Below are 21,427 nucleotides of genomic sequence, written 5' to 3'. Positions count from 1 at the left end.
GAGCCTCTGGGCCAGTCACAATGGGGTGTTTATGCCACTCATTCCCGCCTAGACTCACCTCAGCTTCCACTACAGTTAGCTGTTGGGATCCCTCTGTCACTCCAGAAATACAGATGTATTCTGCCCCTTTATAGCTTGATTGCATTAGGGTACATTGTGCAATAATCTTTGTTCAAGCCTTATACCCCTGTTGGTCTGATGTGCCAGGCCATCAGACCCACACAGTCCAATAAACACTGTTATCTCTTTCCTCCACCCGGCTGGAGGCAGGGCCCCTCTAATCCTGATCAGAATCACTGACTTCTTGTAAACATGATTTAGAAGTACCTTCAAGGGGATCAGACATAGGATCAGGCCTTCTACCCTGTCTGGGGAATTTCCCACTAGAAACCAGAGCAGCATCTTTCCAGGAAGAATTCCCTTTTGTGGTGGTTTTCCCCCACAACACATATACCTGGGCACCTAGGACCAAAGTGGGTTTTGCATCCCACTTCCTCATGTTCTCTCTGTGGTCATGTAGGTAAAACCACAGGGCAGCCCATGGTTTGTACCTTCTGTATTCTGTCTCTGGAGCAGAGGAACCCTTACTTCCAATAGCTGAGATATGGGCCCGTACAGGTTGGGAGTAGAACATAGCATTTTTGAATTGCTGGAGTGCCTGGGACAGTTCCTCCACAGCTGAGACAAAGGCCTGTAGAGAAGAAGAGAGAATTCCTTCATATTGCCAGAGTTCACCAGCCAATTTGTCCACCGTTTGTCCTTCGCCTTCTTTCAAGGACATTACTGCCAATAAGTTGGCATATGATGGCTGTGCACTTCGTGGAAACTTCTGCCACATGGGCTGTGTGCATTGGACTTCATCTGGATCTAGAGGTGACTGCCCATTATCCAGAACATTATCAATCACCTCCAGCACAGCTAGTTCCCTCAGGTACCTCTCTCCATGGTGGTCCACTTGCCTGGGTGACATGTAACATCTTCTTTGAAGGTGTACCTTTTCTTCATGCCTGACAGAAGTAGCCTTCAGAGGCTGAGACCTTGTGTTCGCTTTCCAATCACCTTATCAATGTGCCCTTCCCTAGACAGGGAGCCCAGCTGCTTGGCTTCCCTACCCTCTAATTCCAAGCTACTGGCCCTGTTATCCCAGCATTGGAGCAGCCAGCTGACAATGTGCTCACCTGGATAGCCGCCAAAATCCTTTTGCATATCTTACAGCTCACTCTGGGATATGGATCAGGCGATTATTTCTGGTTCTGACTCTTCCTCCTGTTCTCATGATGACCCTGGTTCACTTTCATCCCTCACTAAGTGAACCGGTTTCTTTGTGTACTTCTTCTGTATGGGGGCAACTGATACTGACACAGGTTGGTTCTCTGGTTCAGCTGTAGCACTGTCAGCCTGTTTTCAGGTCCAGAGACCTTCTCTTCCCCTTGAGGGCACTAAGTAGTGTTGAAAAGGGCTCGGCAGACATGGACCAGGCCCCAGCATATTGCAGTGATTTGTGTCTCTCTGGAATTGCCAGAGTGACAACATAATTTTTCCAAATATTTTACTAGTTTTTCAGGATTCTGTTTTTTTCAGGGGTGAAATTCCAAAACATTGGGAGTGACCACTGCCCTAGGCACTTGCCCATACACTCCCACACACCCTGCCACTCGTAATTTTCCAGCCTCAGGGCAGATCTCTGGGTGGTATTCTTGGAAAAATGTTGTTTAACCCTGAACAAGACCCGGGACACAACCAGGAGATGTAGCAATAGGAGCATGCTGGCTTAGGCATCCCAGGGATATTCAAAATTCTCAAAAGTTGTGAAGACTGGGAGAAAGTATCCCCCTTTGTCCCTCCCATGGACTGGGTGTAATTAGTGACAAATCCTGAGCGAAGGCACCCAAGGAATGGGCATGACAGCAGTGCCACATACAAATACCAGCTTAACCTCATGACCAGTGATGCAATCATAACACAGGTTGACACTAGCCAATGCAGCAAAGTGATAGTCCTGATCACTTTACCAGAGGTCACAAACATCACTGCAGGGAGCACATATTGCATGTATAAATTTACATAGCATAGCACCACCACGCAAACAGACAAACCAACATGGTGACCAGTGGTTATTTAACTAATAAAACAAATGTGTATAAGAAAACTTTCAACATGCTCTGGCCAGACCTACCATTATCTCAACTCCTCGGGCCCCATGATGGGCACTAAAAAGAACTGTCGTGGTTTGGGCCCAGCCGGGAACAGGGCACCACTGTCCACTCGCTCACCCCTCCCCCTGGTGGTGGGGCGGGGAGGAGAATTGGGAGAAAAGGGTAAAACCCTGCCAGTTGAGATAAGAACAGTTTAATGGAGCAACACAAAGAGAGAAGGAACAATTATAACAACAACAATACTGATGAAATAATATGTACAGCAAGTGACACAGAACGTAATGGCTCACCGCCCAGACCAACTGCCTTTCTGCGCTGCTTCACCTTGTATACTGAGCATGATGTCAGCATGGTATCTGGTATCGAATACCCTTGGCTACTTCGGTTTGACTGTCCTGGCTATGCCCCCTCCCAGCTTCTTGTGAAAATTAACCCTATCCAAGCCAAACATAGGACAATGATGGTCAGGTTCTCATGGAAATTTAAGATTTCCCAGGAGAGTGCTTAATCAGCTTTGCCTTGGATAGAATGTTTAAAATTAGTCTATATAAATAATCTTTGTTCAAGCCAGCTTTCCTGGGGCAGGGTTCTAACTATTTCAGCATCAGGAAGATCCTCGCTTATGATATAGTGTACAACAGTAGTCAAAGGATCTTCTCCTTGGCCTTATTTTTTTCCATTTAATCCAACTACTGTTAGGTTTTCTAATAAATTAAAAAGAGTCTTGCTGGACGAAGTGTCTGTATACACTCACAAGATTAAGGTGAACATGAGAAGCAATAACTACAGCCTGTCTGTCCAAGATCCGGGTGGCGCCACTCTGCAATAGTAACTACAGGAGCCTGGGGAATAGATAGAGGGGTGTCACAGCCAGCAAAGGTAGGAGACCCATGGAAGATCCTCACCAGAATTTGGCAGGTACAGTCACCTTAGGAGAATGATACAGTTGAAGGAAGTCACTATATAACATAGGTAAATAAATTTAGATATTATTACAAAATAAATATGTGGACTGGTAAATATATGGACTGAGATAATATCTGTCTCTAGAGATAGAAGTATTTACGATGAAGAGGTATAGAATGGTGTTTTCTGTGCCATATACTTTAGACTTCTAAGTATCAGCATCCTTAGAACTTACCAAACCAGGATTCCATAAGCACTACCAAATTCAGATTTCTAAATTCAGATGTCAACTGTCTGAAGATGAATCCCACTTTTTAAGAAAAGTGAAGCCTGGAATATTGAATTCTTTTTCTTTTGACTAAATGTTCTACAGATGACTAAAATACAAACAAGAAACACTATTAAACTAAATTAGATTTAACATTTAAAAAAATTAATGAGATGGATGCCATGATTATATTAATAATTTTCTTATTTAAAGACTTTTAAACTAAATTTTGTCAGTGTTCAGAATGTCTATGCTTCACATTGAAGTGATGGAAAATCCAGAAAAATTTCCACTTGAGACTATTATGTCTGAGTGCTCATGACCTTTGAAATGTGTTGTTGTTGTTGTTGTTGTTATTATTATTGTTATTATTATTACTATTATTATAGGTGAATATCTGAACCAAGTTCTTTGTGTAACTCACTGTTAATTTACCAGATATATTCTTTTTAATCTCAGCCTGTTCCTATCTGCTAGTGGAGTATAATTTCTGATGTCCGCTTCCTTTGTGAAGCTCAGTTGCTTATGCACCTAATCTTTGCCTGAGACATTGTCGTCTGATCTGCCAGATAATATTATCTATCAGTTTAAAAGCAACCATAAAACATAAGTAATTAATTAGATAATTGATTATTGATCACATATATATAAAGTTAAATATCAGCCGCTCTTAAATTTACAGAGTAAGTAGAAATATGCCAATTACTTTGAATGCACAATGTATAACAGTTCCTGTAATATAACAGATTCTTCATATAAATTCTTCCTGAGAAGCAGAAATAAGGATGAGAGGAAAGGAAGATGCGTGTAGGATTGGGTGAAGGAAGGGGTTCAGTTACTATGGTGATAATGAGGTTATCCAGGCAAGATGTCACCTAAGGAGGTGCTAGTGAATTGACTGTGTAATATGCAATTCAGCAAGTATAAATGTCTTTGCCTTCTGAAAATAAAATTACATATTTTAAAATGGCCAGCACATAGCTTGAAAGTACTAAAGAAATAATTTTTTTTCTCTTTCTTCAAAGTTTAGTTAAGCTCCATTTACTAACATCTAAGCCCTCACGATGTTAAAAGGTCATAATAGCAGCATCACATTTTGGCTGACCTTGCTTGCTTTTGCACCCTCATCTCAATTCTGTGTGTTGTTCTGTTTGAGCACAGCAAGAATAAGCTTAGAAAAGAGCAAGAAATGGGTATGCAGTCACATAAAACAGACTGAAATGAAGATCAGAGGACAGGGAAAGGAATCGTAGAATCAAAGAATCATAGAAATGTAGAATCATAGAATCATAGAATAGTTTGGGTTGGAAGGGACCTTTAAAAGTCATTTAGTCCAATCCTTCCTACAATAAGCAGGGATGTCTTCAACAAGATTAGTCAGACCCCTGTCCGACCTGACTTTGAATGTTTCCAGGGATAGGACTTCTACCACCTCTCTGGAAAACCGCTTCCAGTGTTTTGCCACCCTCATTGTAAAAAAAATTCTTCCTTATATCTAGCCTACATCTACTCTTTTTTAATTTAAAACCATTACTCCTCCTTTCACAGGTGATGCTAAAAAGTTTGTCTCCATCTTTCTTATAGGTTCATGTTAAGTCCTGGAAAGATGCTATGAGGTCTTCTTGGAGCCTTCTCTTCTCCAGGCTAAACAACCACAACTCTCTCAGCCTTTCCCCATAGGAGAGGTGTTCCATTCCTCTCATCATTTTTTGTGGCCTTCCTCTGGACTCACTCCTAGAAGTCCATGTCTATTTTGTACTGGGGCTTTAGAGCTGAACACAGTACTCCAGGTAGGGTCTCACCAGAGCAGAGTAGAGGGGAAGAATTATCTTCCTCCACCTTCTTTTGATGCAGCCCAGGGTATGGTTAGCTTTCTGGACTGCGAGTGTACATTGCCAGCTCGTGTTGAATTTTTCATCCACTGGTAGCCCCAAGTCCTTCTCGGCAGGGCTACTCTCAATCCCTTCATCCCCCAGCCTGTAGCAATATTGGGGTTTGCTCCAGCCTAGGGGCAAACCCTTGCACTTGGCCTTCTAGAACTTAATGTGGTTTGCGTGGGCCCACTTCTCAGGCTTGCCTACATCCCTCTGGATGGCGTCCCATCCCTCAGGTGTGTCAACATCACCAAATAGCTTAGGTTAATCTGCAAACTTGCTGAGGGTGCACTCGATCCCACTGTCTATGTCATTGATGAAGATATTAAACAGTACTTGTCCCAGTATGGACCCCTGAGGGACACTCCTTGCCACTGATCTCTATCTGGACATTGCGACATTGAGCCAGTGACCACATCTCCGGATGTTACCATCCAATCACTTTTTCATTCACCAGACAACCCACCCATCAAATCCATATCTCTTCAATTTAGAGAGAAGGATGTTGTAGGGAACTGCATCAAAGACCTTACAGAAGTCTAGATAGATGATATCCATAACTCTTCTGTTGCCCACTGTGGTGGTTTGGTGCCTAGCAGGGTTTTGGTAGTGGGGGAGGGGGCTACAGATGTGGCTTCTGTAAGAGGCTTCTAGAATATCCCCTGGCTCCAATTTCAGACCCACCTCTGGCCAAGGCCAGGTCAATGGCACCTCTGCAAATAGCACTATTTAAGAGTGAAAGAACCTGTTGATTGAGTTCTTTCTTTGTCTGTCTGTGTTGGTGAGTGGGGGAGAGAAGTGGGATGGGAGAGAGACAACCACGTGGACACCCAGAGCAGTGAGGAAGGAGAGGGGGAGGTGTGCTTGAGCAGAGATTCCACTGTGGCCCATGGACTAGCAGTGTCCCAGAGGTTTGCCTGCAGCCCACAGAGGACCCCAGGCTGGAGCAGTGACCAGGCCCGAAGCAGCTGCGACTTCAGCCTGCACTGGGGCAGACCGTTCCTGGGAGGGCGGCAGCCCCAGGAAGGACCTGCGCTGGGGCGGTTCTGGGGAGCTGCTGCCCTGTAGGAAGGACTCAACTGTTGGAGCAGTTGGGGGAGGACTGTCTGCCATGAGAGGGACCCCACGATGGGGCAGGGGAGGACTGCGAGGGCCCCTCTCCCTGAGGAGGAAGGAGCAGCGGAGACACCTTGTGCTGGACGGACTGTAATACCCATTCCCTGTCCCCTGCACTGCTGGGAGGGAAGAGGGAGCAGAGCTGAGCCCAGGAGGACCGGAGGGGTGTGGGGGGAGGTATGTTTTTAAGACCTGGTTGTATCTCTCATTATCCGGTGGTGGTGGTTGTTTGTATTAAATATATGTTGTTATCCCCAAGTCGAGTCTGTCTTTTGCCCATGACCATAACTGGCGAGTGAGCCCTCCCTGTCCTTTGTCTTGACTCTCAAGCCTTTTGGTTGTATTTTCTTCCCCTCATCTGGCTGGGTGGGCTTAAACCACAAGAAGTAGCAATTCATTTCCCCTTTTAATTAGCTTGTTAATCACAATTAGTACTATGAACAGCTCATACATGCTATTTTCTAGTCTGTGCCCAGTATGTATCATAACAAGAAAAACAATCTCTATTATGGAAATACTTACTAGAGAGCTCAATATTTCTTCAATTCCTGCACAGATCTGGTCTTCTTGAGAGGCCAGAGATTCCAAATATGATTTATTTTTCAGTCAGAACTGAAGGAAAATAAAGGAATAAAACAATGCAAAACTAATCTGAAATAAGGAATAGGAAACGTGCAGGTAAATAGGTTGTAACAACTTTTCATTATTGCTGTGGATCTAAGAAGAATTATTTATTTATACCAAAGGTGAAATTAAATGAAACAAAATAATTATAACATCTGAATATAAAACAATCTACCTGCTTGAAGCTGTCCTGTAAATATTATACATTTAAGGGAACATGCATATCTCCTGAGGGCTTGCATATGCTAGTACCCCTTGACCAGTAACTCAAGTTCGTGATAGATTATACTGTCAGATTTTTGTTACGGATTTTTTATTCTGTAATTGGAGAGACCTTTTTCTAACAGTGAATTTGGGGGTCTCATCCTTAAAGCAAGCAAAGTGAACATAAACATCACAACACATTAGCAGACAATGCTCTAGTTAAATACTTAAATAGATTTAGTAAACAAAAGAAACAATCAAAGTTGGCAAATAATTTTTTTAGATTAAAAATAGACTTGCACTTACAAAAATGCGACAATGGGGACCTGATGAAAAGCAGTTATTGAATTTTTAATATTTTAAAAGACCTGTATTTTTAAATAATTATTTTATCTCATTACTCATTAGTAAGTGTTCATATCATATCACTGTGACTGGCATCTGGGGCTCAATTCAGTTGCCTGTACAGGTAATGACAAATGCCAGTTAACGTGGGCAGCTTAATTAAGCATTAGGAATGCAGTATTTCTAATGTAGCATTAGAAATTAACAAGACAGTTCTACGGTAGAGGTAATTGTTAGGACCTTAATATACAGTCAATGTACACACATAGCCATGTTTGGAACACTACTCAGGCTATGTGTGGTCTAAAATGCTGAATGATGTTCAAAAAGTACCTGTTTTCCTGATTCGTCCTACAAAGGGGTACTGGTATGAAATTACAAAATTGTTGCAGTTTAAAACCAAGTTGACAGGGCAGAAACTAGATAGATACCAAACCACTCCAATCATCACCGGCATATATGAAATTGTATGAATTACATTAATTTTCTGTCCTGTGGGAGAGATGGCACAGACCAAGAAAGAAGCCAGGTTAGTTGGTGTCATGATTCCTAACACAACTCCCTTATGCTATTGGGAAGATGGTGCTGTTGAGGATAAGTCTTGCTTTTGCTGCTGCTATATCTGATGTACCCAAGACCACTCGGAGCTCCACCTGGCAAAGAACATGAAGATCAAAAAAAGGTTTCTATAGGTACATCAGCAGCAAATGGAAGATGAAGAAAATGTCAGTCTGTTGTTCAATAGTGCAGAGTGCATGATAATTAAAAAGACATGGAAGAAGCTGAGGTATTCAATGCCTTCTTCACCATGGTCTTTATTGTTAAGACCAGCTTTCAATGATCCTTGGTTCCTGAGATCTGTGGGAAAGTCTGGAGTTGGAAAGATATACTGTTTCAACAAACTGGACACACACAAATCTATGGGATTTTGTAGGATGTACCCACAAGCACTGAATGAGCTGACCTCAGCCAGTGGATGTCATTCTGAAGCCACTTGTGATTATCCTTGAAAAATGATGGCAACCTGGAGACTTAATGAGCTAGTTCCAGAGGACTAGAAGAAATCAAATGTTTCTCCTATCTTCCAAAGGGGGAAGAAGGAGGACCCAGGGAACTCCAGGTGTGTCAGCTGCATTCCAGAAGCTTATTTTCATGATCTAGCCTTGGAAAAAAAAAAGAGAGGTGGGGGTCGGTTCAAGATTGAGACAACCTAAATATTTATGCTCTGAGGAATGACATTCAGCCTCACAACATAAAGCCTTAAATTCTGACGTCTGAACATACTTGTTTACATATGAACTAGGTATCTAAGCTTCCGTTATAGCCAATGGTGATGTAGTCAACGTAGTGAATAAAGACTTGAGCAATATTGGTACCTATATCTTCATTATATCTACACAACTAAGTTGAGGGATCTAAAATTTGGAACTAAATCTGATGCAACACATGATAAGAGAAACAAAGGAGTCCTAGACTTCATGGTTGTTTACAAAGAACTGAGTCTTTGTTTTTGCTACGTAACTACTATTTTCTATTTCTAAAATCGATTAAAAATGCCATTTACACTGTTAGCATAGTTTTATCAAAGCTGAAAGCTCTATAGTAAAGGTGTCATATATTAAAAGTAATTGACTTTTTTGCATTATATTTTCCCTTATCCTTTCTTCCTCTTGTATTAAACATTACTAGTAACTCTGGTTATGAATATGCATGTTGTCTAGCAAACAAGCATATTCAGACAATTACCAGCTCCACATCCTGCTACAAACATTCAGCTGAACACTAATTGCTTGGAATGAATATGCATGTGGAAAAACAAACACTAAAAGAAGCAAGTACATTTAAATTGAAACTGACTGACTTTTTCTATTTTCTTAAATTCCTACAGGAAAATTATGTACATTTAAAGTCTCTGAGTGGCCCAATCAGTTAACTGTGACAAAGGCACTCTTTTACTTTTAATCATACTTAAAGTAATTAGAAACTCAAAACCAGCTTTTATCTGTTAACAGTAGCAAGAGTTCTTATGTCATTTCTAGTACAGTTGCTAAAGTGCATGTATAGAGCGTGAAAAATTTACAAAGATTATAAACATCTATTATTCAGGGGATTAATTTACAAAATATCAATGATCATTTACCTGTTATTTTGCATATGGAATCCCCACAGATTTCTATGATAAAGCTTGAAATTTGCTTACCAGTATAACAGCTACAGTACAATACCTAAAGGAATGAGGGATTGGCTTTTGAATATTAGAATAGGTCAAGCAATGAGTCATCTACAGGTAAATATTAAAAGATAGTAAGAAAGAAAGGAAAAGAAAGTTCAAAAGTCTATAAAAGGCAACATATTTTTCGCATTTCCTCATTATCAAATTGGTGATCCGAAGGTGTATCAATAAACAAAATAAATAATGTCAATTAGAAAAGTAATTCTTAATATGAAGATAGTATCTTCTTCTATAGGGAAGAGAAAAATGGACAATTAGTGCTATCAAGACTTCTGATATTTGTAGGAAATTTCTTTTTTTTTCAGAGGAAGAGAAAGAAAACTTTTTTTAAGTCAAATTAGGGTAAAATTAGCTCTAGGGAATAAAAGAGAAACCTTTTTTCTTTTTAAATCTATAGATTGAAACATTAAAAACAAATTACAAATTTAAGTTGATTATGTCTTATTACTTCAGACAAAATGAAACAAAGTTATTAACTTAGTATTTATGTTACTTTATATTATTTTGTCTTTATAAAGATGTTTTCAAAACATTTTTGTCAAGTATTTAATGATAAGAGTCATTTCTGAACCTTATGATCAGGGTCAGCCTCTGGGGTGTAGGAAACTGTTTGGTTTCAGGACCATTTTCCATTTCAGATAACGGAAACCATAATTTTTACTGAGCGTTGCATATGGCACCAGTTGACAGACATGGCTTTCAATCCTATTTTGAAAGCTTTTTTCTTTTGTAAAACTAATCATTTTCTGATTAAAGTAAGGACAAGAATCAAAGGATAGGGGTCCTCTCACTTAGATCTTTGCAGTATAAGTCTCTACAGGTGAGGTAGTCACTCTATGCTCCTTCTTTACTCAGTGAAGAGAAATGAGCACTTATAGGACATGATTCATTTCATCCTAAAGTAGATGTCAGAAATAGGTCAGGTGAATTTCACCCTAAAAAGTGCCTCTTTTTCTCTGTTGACTATAAAGAGAGCCCAGGGTGACTATCTCAGCTTTAGATGTCTGTATGGTAGACAACTAAAATTAGCTAAAATTGATGCTACCCTGGATGTGTCAGCAAGTAATACTGCAAGAGTTCAGATATCCAGTAACGAATGACCTAGTTTATGGTTACACTTAGGGACGAGGACCCTATTTTGCTGCATTTCTACTATCCTGTTCTTGTTTTATCCTCTTTTCAGGAAGAAAGAGAACTAACTCTGGACAAGACTCAAGCAACCTTCTATTAGACTTGAATTATCCAGTATCTTTCTTCATGGAAATTATATGCAGAACTGCTTTTCATACTACTTGCACTATTCTGCCATGATCTGTAACACAGTGAGAAAGAAAATTAAATGGTAATCAGAAGGTAAATATATGAAAATGTGAAAGTTTTGTATCTTAAAGCACATGTAAAAGTCTCTTGAATACCAGTAAATATTAAAAGATTAACATGGCTGAAATATAGCAGCATTATTATTAATAAAGCCTCTTTCAATTAACATTCTGATAAAATACTTACAGAAAACTACTTCTACATAAATCCTACATAGTAAGTATTTATCAAGCATATGAAGAACAACTTGAAGCTAGATCTGTAACAGAAATGTCAGTCTTCATGCAATGTGGAATCAATCTGCACGTGCAGTACATCTGATGCTTGGGATTTTTCTGAACAAGTGCAGATCATCTGTCTGGTCATTGTAGACTTAGTCCAACATATCCTACTATACATATAGACCTGACCTATGCATGTGCATTAAGATCATTGTGAAGTTGTGTACTAGGATTTCTGGTTAAGAAAAGATCAGTTGTGTTTGTGGAACAGATTTGACCTGGATTATATTGGATCTACAGGTCATAAACCACTTGAGATTGGTTTGTCTGACTTAACTTCAGGCCAGCTCAATAAAACCACTGACTCCTATCTTGAAATTATGATTTTATGCATTAAAGTTTGAGCTATAGTAAATATCTGGCTGAACTAATATCTCAAATATCTGAATCCCTAAGGCAATACCAAAGATTTAAAAAACCCAAAACTTGCCCATCTTGTCAGATCTGCACAGGGATTAGGTTAGGCAAACTAAAGTATGTCTAAACCACCATACTAATATCACTACTTTTACACAGTAGTCACTGTCTCTTCAACAAATAGTCAGAAACTTGGTCTTAGTTCTTTTTCAAATGTAGGAAATAAAAAGTTGCTCTTATTGTACAGCATTCCCTTAGACTGTCATTCAATATTTTAATTATCAGCTGATGATCACCCCTTGTACTTAGCTATTTGAAATCCCTTTTTTTTCTTGGATCTCTGCCTATAGCATTAAAAAAGCAAGCATTTGCTCTGCCTTCCTACATGATGCTCATGCTGAGCTGTGAAATCATCCAGCAGAGATTTACTTGCTCACCAGATTTACACTGAGCTAAAGAGGAAGCATTAAAGATATTCTGTTACCTTCTGGCTGCAGCATACCTCTGCTTTCTGCCAATAAAAGGTAGTGACAGAGAAAAAAAATGTGTCTCCAATTTGATCTTTACCTTAAAGAATATAGTGGGAAAAAAATCTGTCTCCTGCAGTTTTCATTCCTCTGTAGCCCAGGATTTCTTTCGGCATAAGTTTTAAATATGAATCCGTATGTGATCTGTGTCTGCATTGCTTAGATAGGCTTGCTACAAGAATAAAATAAAATCTCTGTTTGATAGATACATAACTCTATTGCAATGCAGTGATTTTGTACAGTAGAGGCAGACTGGCAAAGGGCAGATTACAGTGGGAAAAATAAAGCATTGCTTCCATTTTAGATAGTAACACTGACCCTTACTGTACATAACCCATTAGCCTCAAGAGGACTGAGTGTTCATACTTGATTGGTTTGAGAGTGTTCCCTTTTCATATCTGGATTTTTAAATCAAAATATGACTTTTAAGGATGATAAATTATAACTGCAGCCGCAAAGTCAACAGAATGAGAGAATAAAGATGTTATTAAGCTTATGATTTACTATCTGTTGTTGACACCATCCCCTTACTCCAGTCTTGAACAAATCAAAGACTTATTAAGGAGGCTTTCCATGTTAAAAAAAGGCTCATTATTAAGGAATACGTAAAATAGGACGATTCAGTTTCTCAAATGGATCTAGGGCAGAGATTTAAAAAGAGGACTGAGCCATTTGAAACTAAATGGTTAGGCAGCTTTTGGACTACACAGTCTGGGAAGTGCTTTTTGTCAACAGATGCCTATTTACAACATCCATTGTATTATAAAAAAGAGGAAGTTAATCTAATAAATGGATTTTAATATAATTCTATGAAAAAAGGAAAGGAGCTCTTACTCTTCACATGCACATGTTAGGATCTTCTACACAGTACTTTTATACAAAATTTCCTAAATCTTAATGTTCTGAAACAAGCCAGAGGCTAGAGGACCTAGAATGTGAAATAGACTGCGTTCAGTAGTAATGTTAATTTAATTCCTTTCCTCTGGAATAAAAAGGATGAAAAAAACATATTCAAAGTCAAAAGTTTTGAATGCTTTCTGAAGTGTGGCATATGTGAAATTCTACTTGTACTGGACCCACAGCTTTATTACATGGATATAGAACAATTTTAACAGTTATGCAGCTTTCAAAGTAAGCTTGAATGCGATCAACTTGAAGTACAGAGAGAATTAATGTACATCTGTACTCATCTGTAGACATATCCTCAAAAGGCCAGTATATCCTTGAAAGGGTAATTAAATAGCACATTGATCCAATATATGCACACATTGTACAAATAGGAGCAAGACCAAACTAAAGAACACAAGGAGTCACAAGGTACTTCAAAACTGTTTAACTTCTCAGACTGCACAAAGCATTTTGTAAGATTCATCAGCTCTAAGTACATTTGGAGTATCAAGAAAATGTTGAACTATCAGAGAGATACTTTCTAGCTATGTATGATTTCTCAGTCAAAAGTATTACCTTAAGAGCTATCCAGACAAAAGCAATCATAGAAAATTGTGCAGTGTGTGATGTGTATGCTCTGATGTTCTGTGTTCTCATCGTGACAAAATACTCATGGAGGTAGGCAGCAAACCAAATGCTTGTCATAAATTCAGATTAGGTTTGAGATGTGCCTCTTCAACTGTGTTACCTAGGCTAGCTCTTTGGCTCACTTTCTGTTTTGCTTTAAATTCTTAGTCCCTGATTATACACTTTGCATGACTCTCTTCTGAAGCAATGCCCTTGGTTTCTTCAAAGAGGAAACTCAGGCATACCTGATAGAAACTTCACCACAGGAAGATTAGAAAAGTACACTATCAAGTTTAGGTCCATCTTCCCAGCACAGCCAGCAAACAATAATCCAGAGTGTCTTGGTCATTCAAATATCCCTGCTTGCTCTTATACCATGCCATGTTATGCAATATGTATCTTTAGAGTCACTCTGGTAGATGTCAGCTCAATTAAAATATTGAGTCTTTTTAAACTGAAAACAAAGAAACAAACACTAAAACCACCTCCTCTCCCCAGATAATAATTGTGCCTGAAAACCATGAGTTTATCACTTGAGAATCAGATAAAAGACTTGTATGAAAAGTTAAGAAGGGAAAATGTCATCAACTTATTCTACAGACTGATGATTTCTGCAGTAGTATCAGTAGCCAAACAAAAGGATAGACAAAAGGTGGGTATTTATATCTAATTTTGAAATGAGAAAGACATCAGTAGCCAAAGGTAGCTTTATTTTGGAAAGCAATATATTATCTGCTTGAGGGTAGGGAAGATCTACAGAGGGATCTAGATAGGCTGGATCAGTGGGCCAAGGCCAATTCCATGAGTTTTAATGAGACCAAGTGCTGGGTCCTGTGCTTCAGCCACAACAACCTCCAGCAGCACTACAGCCTTGGGGAGGAATGGCTGGAGAGCTGCCAGACAGAGAGGGACCTGGGAATGTTGATTAACAGCCAGCTGAACATGAGCCAGCAGTGTGCTCAGGTGGCCAAGAAGGCCAATGGCATCCTAGCCTGTATCAGGAATAGTGTTGTCAGCAGGAGTAGGGAGGTGATCATTCTCTTGTACTCGGCTTTGGTGAGGCTGCACCTCGAGTCCAGTTTTGAGCCCCTCTCTATAAGAAGGACATTGAGGTGCTGGAGAGGGTACAGAAGCGGGCTACCAAGCTAGTAAAGGATTTGGAGCATGTCTCATATGAGGAACGGCTGAGGGTTCTGGGGCTGTTCAGCCTGGACAAGGCTGATGGGAGACCTTATTGCTCTCTACAAATACCTGAAAGGAAGATGTAGCAAGGTGGGGGTTGGTCTCTTCTCCCTAGTATCGAGCAATAGAACAAGGGGAAATGACTTTAAGCTGCACCAGGGAAGGTTCAGTCTGGATATTAGGAAGAATTTTTTTACTGAAAGGGTTGTCAGGCATTGGAACAGCCTGCCCAAGGAGGTGCTTAAGAGATGGCTAGATGTTGTACTTAGGGACACGGTTTAGTGGTGGTGGTAGAGCTAGGACAAAGGCTGGACTTGATGATCTTGAAGGACTCTTCCAACCAAAACTGTTCTATGATTCTATGTGAACAAGACCACACTCAAAGACATGCTGCTTTCAAAAATAAAGCTATATGGCTGATGATCTGGTATTAGAAGTGATTCTAAAAGAATCCCCTGTAATTTCTGATGAAGTAACAAGTGCAAATTTCATTCTGGGAGATGGCACAAAAGCTATTGTTTCTTTCAATTTCTTTACCTCCACAACATGTTTTCGTCTTACATAGACTACATATTAACCTACACTTCTTGTCTGGAAAGCAGACTTGAATACTGAGTGAGGAATTCTATCTCACTGTCATAAGGACATGGTAAGGACACATATGTCTAGGTCTTGTCAGCTACTGAAGTGATACTACTGCACTTCAGTCACAACAATCCCATGCAGTGCTACAGGCCTGGGGATGAGTGGCTGGAAACCTGCCCAGCAGAAAATGAGCTGCAGGTTGACAGGTGGCTGAACATGAGCCAGCAGTGTGTCCAGGTGGCCAAGAAGGCCAACAACATCCTGGCTTTTATCAGAAATAGTGTGACCAGCAGGAGGAGGGAAGTGATTATCCCCCTTTACTCAGCACTGGTGAGGCTGCACCTTGAACCTTGTGTGCAGTTTTGGGCCCCTCATTACAAGAAAGATATTGAAGTGCTGGAGCGTGTCCAGAGAAGGGCAACAAAGCTGTTGAAGGGCCTGGAGAACAGGTCTTATGAGGAGTGGCTGAGGGAACTGGGGTTGTTTAGTCTGGAGAAGAGGAGGCTGAGGGGAGACTTTATCGCTCCTTACAACTCCCTGAAAGGAAGCGGTAGTGCGGTGGGTGTCGGTCTCTTCTCCCAAGTAACTAGTGATAGGAGAGGAGGAAATGGCCCCAAGTTACGCCAGGGGAGGTTTAGATTGGACATTAGGAAATATTTCTTCACCAAAAGAGTGATCAAGTATTGGAACAGGCTTCCCAGGGAAGTAGTGGAGTTACCATCCTTTGAGATGTTCAAAAAACATGTTGATACAGCACTTGTAGACATGGTTTAGAGGGCATGGTGGTATGTTGGACTTGATGATATGAGAGGTCTATTCTAACCTACTGATTCTATGATTCTATGATTCTACTGCATATCCCCTTAATAGTCCTCTATATGCTTCACAAATATAATGGTTAATATGGCTTTGGCAGGCTTCTCCCTTAAGATCAGGAAATAATTTTTTTTTTTTTTGCTTCTACTTTTGTAAGAAAAGAAAGAAGGTAAAAACTTAAAAGGCATTTATTAAAAGGTAGATGAATGAATGTAGATATAGATTTCATTCTATCCACATCTCTCATAATCTATTTGATACATTTAAATTTGGATCACATGAATTGCAGCCTAGAAACTTCTTTATATTGGTTATAAATGGAGTTCATGGTCACCTGTTCTTGCTCATATCCACAAGAAGTTCAATCATATTTGTATTACTGTGAAATCCAGAAATCCCCTTGGATTCATCTGCATGCTACAAAGGCCATATACTGAGATACAATTTTCTTCCAGAGAAAGCAAACAAGTTTTAATATGTAGGAACAATAAATCATAGAGGGAGGAGAAGATGTGTGATGAGGCAACAGCAGCAGAGGAAGAGAAAAGGCAGGACAGCAATGAATACAATTTACAAATTCTGTATCTTTTTTATGAGAGGTACAAACAAAGAGACTAAGTACCAGTCTCATCTGACTATTTGCTTCATGGCTAGTATTGCTTACAGGTGAAAACACACCTAATAAAAGTAAAATTTACAACTAACAAGCCAAGGCTTTGTCATGTGCCTCTTTTTAATTCATGCAGATATAGAGAACCTGCCAAAGGATGTTCTGGCTTCTGCCAAGGGTGCACAGATTTCCAACAGTCTTTGTCATTGAGAAGACATGATTGTTAATTGATTATTGATGATTGTTAAAAACTAATGCACTGTACAGGGACATTAGTGCTATACAATGACTAAACATTGAATTCCTGTCCCACCTTTTGATGCCATCAAGATAGGAACAGACCAGGCAAAGAGAGGCCAAAAATATGTATATTTTTACATAAATATATAAAGATTTAATAATAAATGGTTGTTGAACCCAGAGGTCCACATGAAATCTTTGCTCAGGAAATTCACAAACTTCTGACTGACTGAAATTGGGATGATAAGGCATCAGAAAGATCCTTATAGTTTTTTTATTATTATTATTCTTTCTTTCAGCAGCTACTGTTGCCTATTCTTGGGGCTGCATACTCCAAGAGAGCTCTTTTGTCTCTCCCATTTTAATTTTTGTAGTAACAAATAATGTTTCTGGTCATTCTTTCAGTTTTCTGACAGTGCCAAAGTACTCAGTTCGTTGTCCTCAAGTTCAGTTGTGCATGTCTTCCTTGAGGGCTTTAAATTGAATGTAATTCTGTGTCCAGTAAGAAATTTTTGTCAAATTATATGCTTTCTGCATAAACACTTCTATCACTGAGAATTTACAAGACTGATCCTTTTAGCTTTAGAACCAACATGTCATACAGTATAAAGGCAAAAGAATGAATCAGAAAGCAGGCTCAATGTGTTGTACACTAGCAGCACACAAAGAAAGTATTTTGCTTTGAAAACACATTCTTTTGAAACTGTTCTTTGTGACCATCTGAAAAGTGCTTGAGCATTTCTCTCTTGCCTGCATCTGATTTAGAATTAATGCTGAACCTTTTTCTAAGTCAGATTCAGGCAAGAGCTGAGACAAGACTGAGGAAGAAAAGTGAAGATGACAATGCAATTCCATTGTTTCAGTTGTAGATACTGTTGATTGTAGAATGATGTCTTAAAGTTAGCATGGTGTAAAAGCATACACAATCTTCACAACTTTTTTTTTGTGATTACGCCTGTAACCATGACATGCTGATATGATACACAGATATTGAGTGTGATTCGGACATGAAAAGCTTCCCTTGGCTCTGGGAGTTCAGTTTGGACAAAGCAGTTGAAAAAATAAGTCAAAGAGCCAAAAGTCTCGCCAAGGAGATCTGACTCTTCTTTATTCTGTCTCTTCGCTCCTACTCAAAACAATTATCACCCATATATGTTAATATGAAAAGAAGGGTGGTAATAGATGGTATTTGAGACAACAGTAGAGGGCCGACAGACACAGAATCTATTATTCTGAGCAGCAGCTGGACAAAAGACAGGATGCCCTAGTGCATCACTGGTGGCAGTGGACACCTACGCTTTGGCAACTGAATCAAGCTACTAGCTAAGTTTAGAAGTCTATAGTTTGGAACTGAATGCCATCCCCAGAATAATCCTAAATTCTGCACAGTTAGTATTGTATTATTTTTATAGGTTTCACTATTAGACCCCTTATTCAGATTCTGAACACTTTATTTAAATTATTCATATAATATTGACAGACTATATGCTATATTACTCTGAAACTGAAATGTCTGCTGTCTGAAATGGAGTATCCAGGAGAGGAGAGAAAGGACTGAACTAACTATGAAAAAGAGAAAATGAAATTGCAGATGAGAAAAATGTCTGGAGAAAGACTCCCACAAGAATAACTGAAGTCTTTAATCAGACTCGTTATCTAAATTATTTTAGTGATTAAAGGTGAGTACATGCTATTATTCTTTCATTGGATCTCGTAACAATGACAATATTCCTATTTAAAAACATGAGAATGTCAGCAGGTTTTTTTGATTTTTTTAATGCTGGCTAGCCTGGTTCTGGGTCCTGTCTGACATCCTTCCCTCTAACTATATCATTTTGTGGTTTTTTTTGTAGGATATTTGAAAGTTTTCATTATTTTAGCTTCCTGATTATTTTTGCATTTCTCCAGATTTGATCCTAATGCCAAATGCGTAACAGTTGGCTTTAACTCTCTAGTCAAAATCAAGAGTCTTTGGCTTTTTTCTACAAGTGATATTATCAGACTTAATGAGGTGCATTTCCTGACTGAATACAAACACTAAAATTTTTGCAGAGAGGCTTAGGAAATTTATTAGGTGCTCTCTCTGTATCCAGCTAATTTTAGGGTGTATGACAATGCTGATAATGGTTGGTGGGTAATATTCTGCAGCACTGCAGTATACAGCAGTATTTATTACAGATGAAGACTCCTGCTTATGAAAACTTGAAAAAAATCTCTCTGTGGGAAATGTCAGTCTTGTATTGATAATACATAATAGTTAAGAACGCTAATTTTTTTCCATTGGCATAGCAAGCATCAGATGGGGAGGAAAAATGAATCGTGTTTTTTTAGCTTTGTTGTCCCTGATCAGAGAGTCATATATCAGCTAGACACATTGCAGATGGTATGATAAGTGAAGTAACCATTTGGATTTTGAGGTAGAGAGAGAATCACTTCCTTTAAGTTTTATTGTTAAATACTTTTGTAAGTCAGTTTATGATGATAGAACTGGTCCAATGCTGAATGAGGTCAGGTAAAAGAATTCAACAGTCTTTAAAAAGCTTTGAATCTTATCCTATGTGTATAAGATATTAGCATCTGAATCAAATGGTGTTTCATAAATAGATTTACTGGAATCAAAAACTAATAGAGTATATGGCCTCATATTTAGACAACACTAAGTGCACTAAACAGAAAAGGATGTCAAAGTACTGTTCATTGTAAAAAGTATTTCAAAGATAATGTGTAAGTGTACTAAAAGCTTAGATTTGTGATAAGTCAAAGGGTAAATTGACTAAATTTTAAAATCTCTTTCTCAAAATGACTGTACGGTTACTTCAGCCTGGACTTGGATTCATATTAGCACCGTAGTAATTACAGGGTCATACTGTCTTTTTGATTTTACTGAAGTTATTAAATTTTAGTTAATAGCTTTGTGAATCAGATACAATATATATGTCACACATCTCTCCTGCTCTCTGTCACTATAATGCTATGGTCATATTGCAGTAAGAAGTGCCCTAAAGCACCTTTCAGAGCTACTTCTGAAACACCTATTCCACTTTTTGAGTCCAGCATTTTAGCTCACATCTAGTGCTGGTTTTTCGCTGTTTCTTAATTTACAGATAGTACGTCTCCCTGAATCCAGAAATCAATATAGTACAAAATCTGCCCTCATGATAAATTTCATAAATGTATTGGATGTTTTCTTCCTCCAATCATTTTCGAACGATATTTTAGTGTTATTTTTTTTAGGTGCTAAAGATTGATACAATGTACATTATACAAAGGAAAATTATTAGGCAAGTTATATAAGATAGGCACTCATTTTAATTCATGAATATGGAAGATAAGTACAGCTGTTACATAGTAGGCATTTTAGTTATGTGTTAAACATGTTAATATTTTAGGCAGTCATTTAACAAGAATGTTAATAATATTTCTTTATATGAGAAGTTTGGCCCAGCCAAGATACTCCTGCGAGCATTCGTAGTAATGTCAGTGAGATTGCTTGCTAAGTATTTAGTCGTAGGTAAGATTTTAAAAAACTGAATCACTAGATATTTCGTCGCTATGTTGTAGAACCATTATGAACAGATAATCACATGAGTAGCATAAATGAAATCAATGAGTATAAACTCACGTGAGTATCTAGTTGCCATTTTCAGTCAGGAATTCATAATGTGGTCCTTAGTGTACAACAGCTTTTTAGAGTTACTTTGAAAATGGAAAACATTCATTATAATTAATAGATGTGTTTATATTTTTATCTATAAATGAAATTGCAAGAAAAATAACCTTTTTTATATACAGGTAGAAATGAGAATCAATATGTGTAAATGCTGTCTAATGTGTACATGTAACTAAATAATGTTGTCACACATATGTATGATTTTTTCTGTCTGTGGATGAGACACAGGATGATGCATGCATCTGTGGGAATCTGCATATGTGCATCTGTGTATGTATATATGTGTACATTTACATACGTATATGTGTACAATTTAGATAGCATTTAAATGTTTTCCATATATTCCATACACATATGTTCGTCACTTGATGTTCATTTTAGCTGGCGGGTAAAACTAAAAGAAACATGAGAAGAAGGGATAAATGACACACATGTCAGAGATCTGAATTTATTCTTTCATTTTGTGCTACTTCATCTTGAACTACTTCAAAGAAAATGATCACCAACCTTTTATAAAGACGTTAGACATCATGCCTTATTTTTCCTCAGTGTATATCACGCCTCATTCTTCTTATGTGTACTTATATATTTGTCTTTT

The 21,427-nt window shown here is 38.7% G+C and overlaps 1 protein-coding gene across 1 annotated transcript; it reads right to left on the bottom strand.

The window, feature by feature from the left end:
• Positions 1 to 277: 277 nt before the first annotated feature.
• Positions 278 to 970, bottom strand: LOC147416217 (uncharacterized). The gene has a single exon (XM_086480404.1). It carries the CDS (start codon positions 968 to 970, stop codon positions 278 to 280), a length of 693 nt encoding a protein of 230 aa, XP_086336530.1.
• Positions 971 to 21,427: the final 20,457 nt, after the last annotated feature.

The sequence above is a fragment of the Leptosomus discolor genome, chromosome 1 (genome assembly GCF_034619465.1).
Source record: "Leptosomus discolor isolate bLepDis1 chromosome 1, bLepDis1.hap2, whole genome shotgun sequence".
In the NCBI taxonomy this organism is placed as follows: Eukaryota; Metazoa; Chordata; class Aves; order Leptosomiformes; family Leptosomidae; genus Leptosomus; species Leptosomus discolor.
This window is presented reverse-complemented; position numbering and strand designations above follow the sequence as displayed.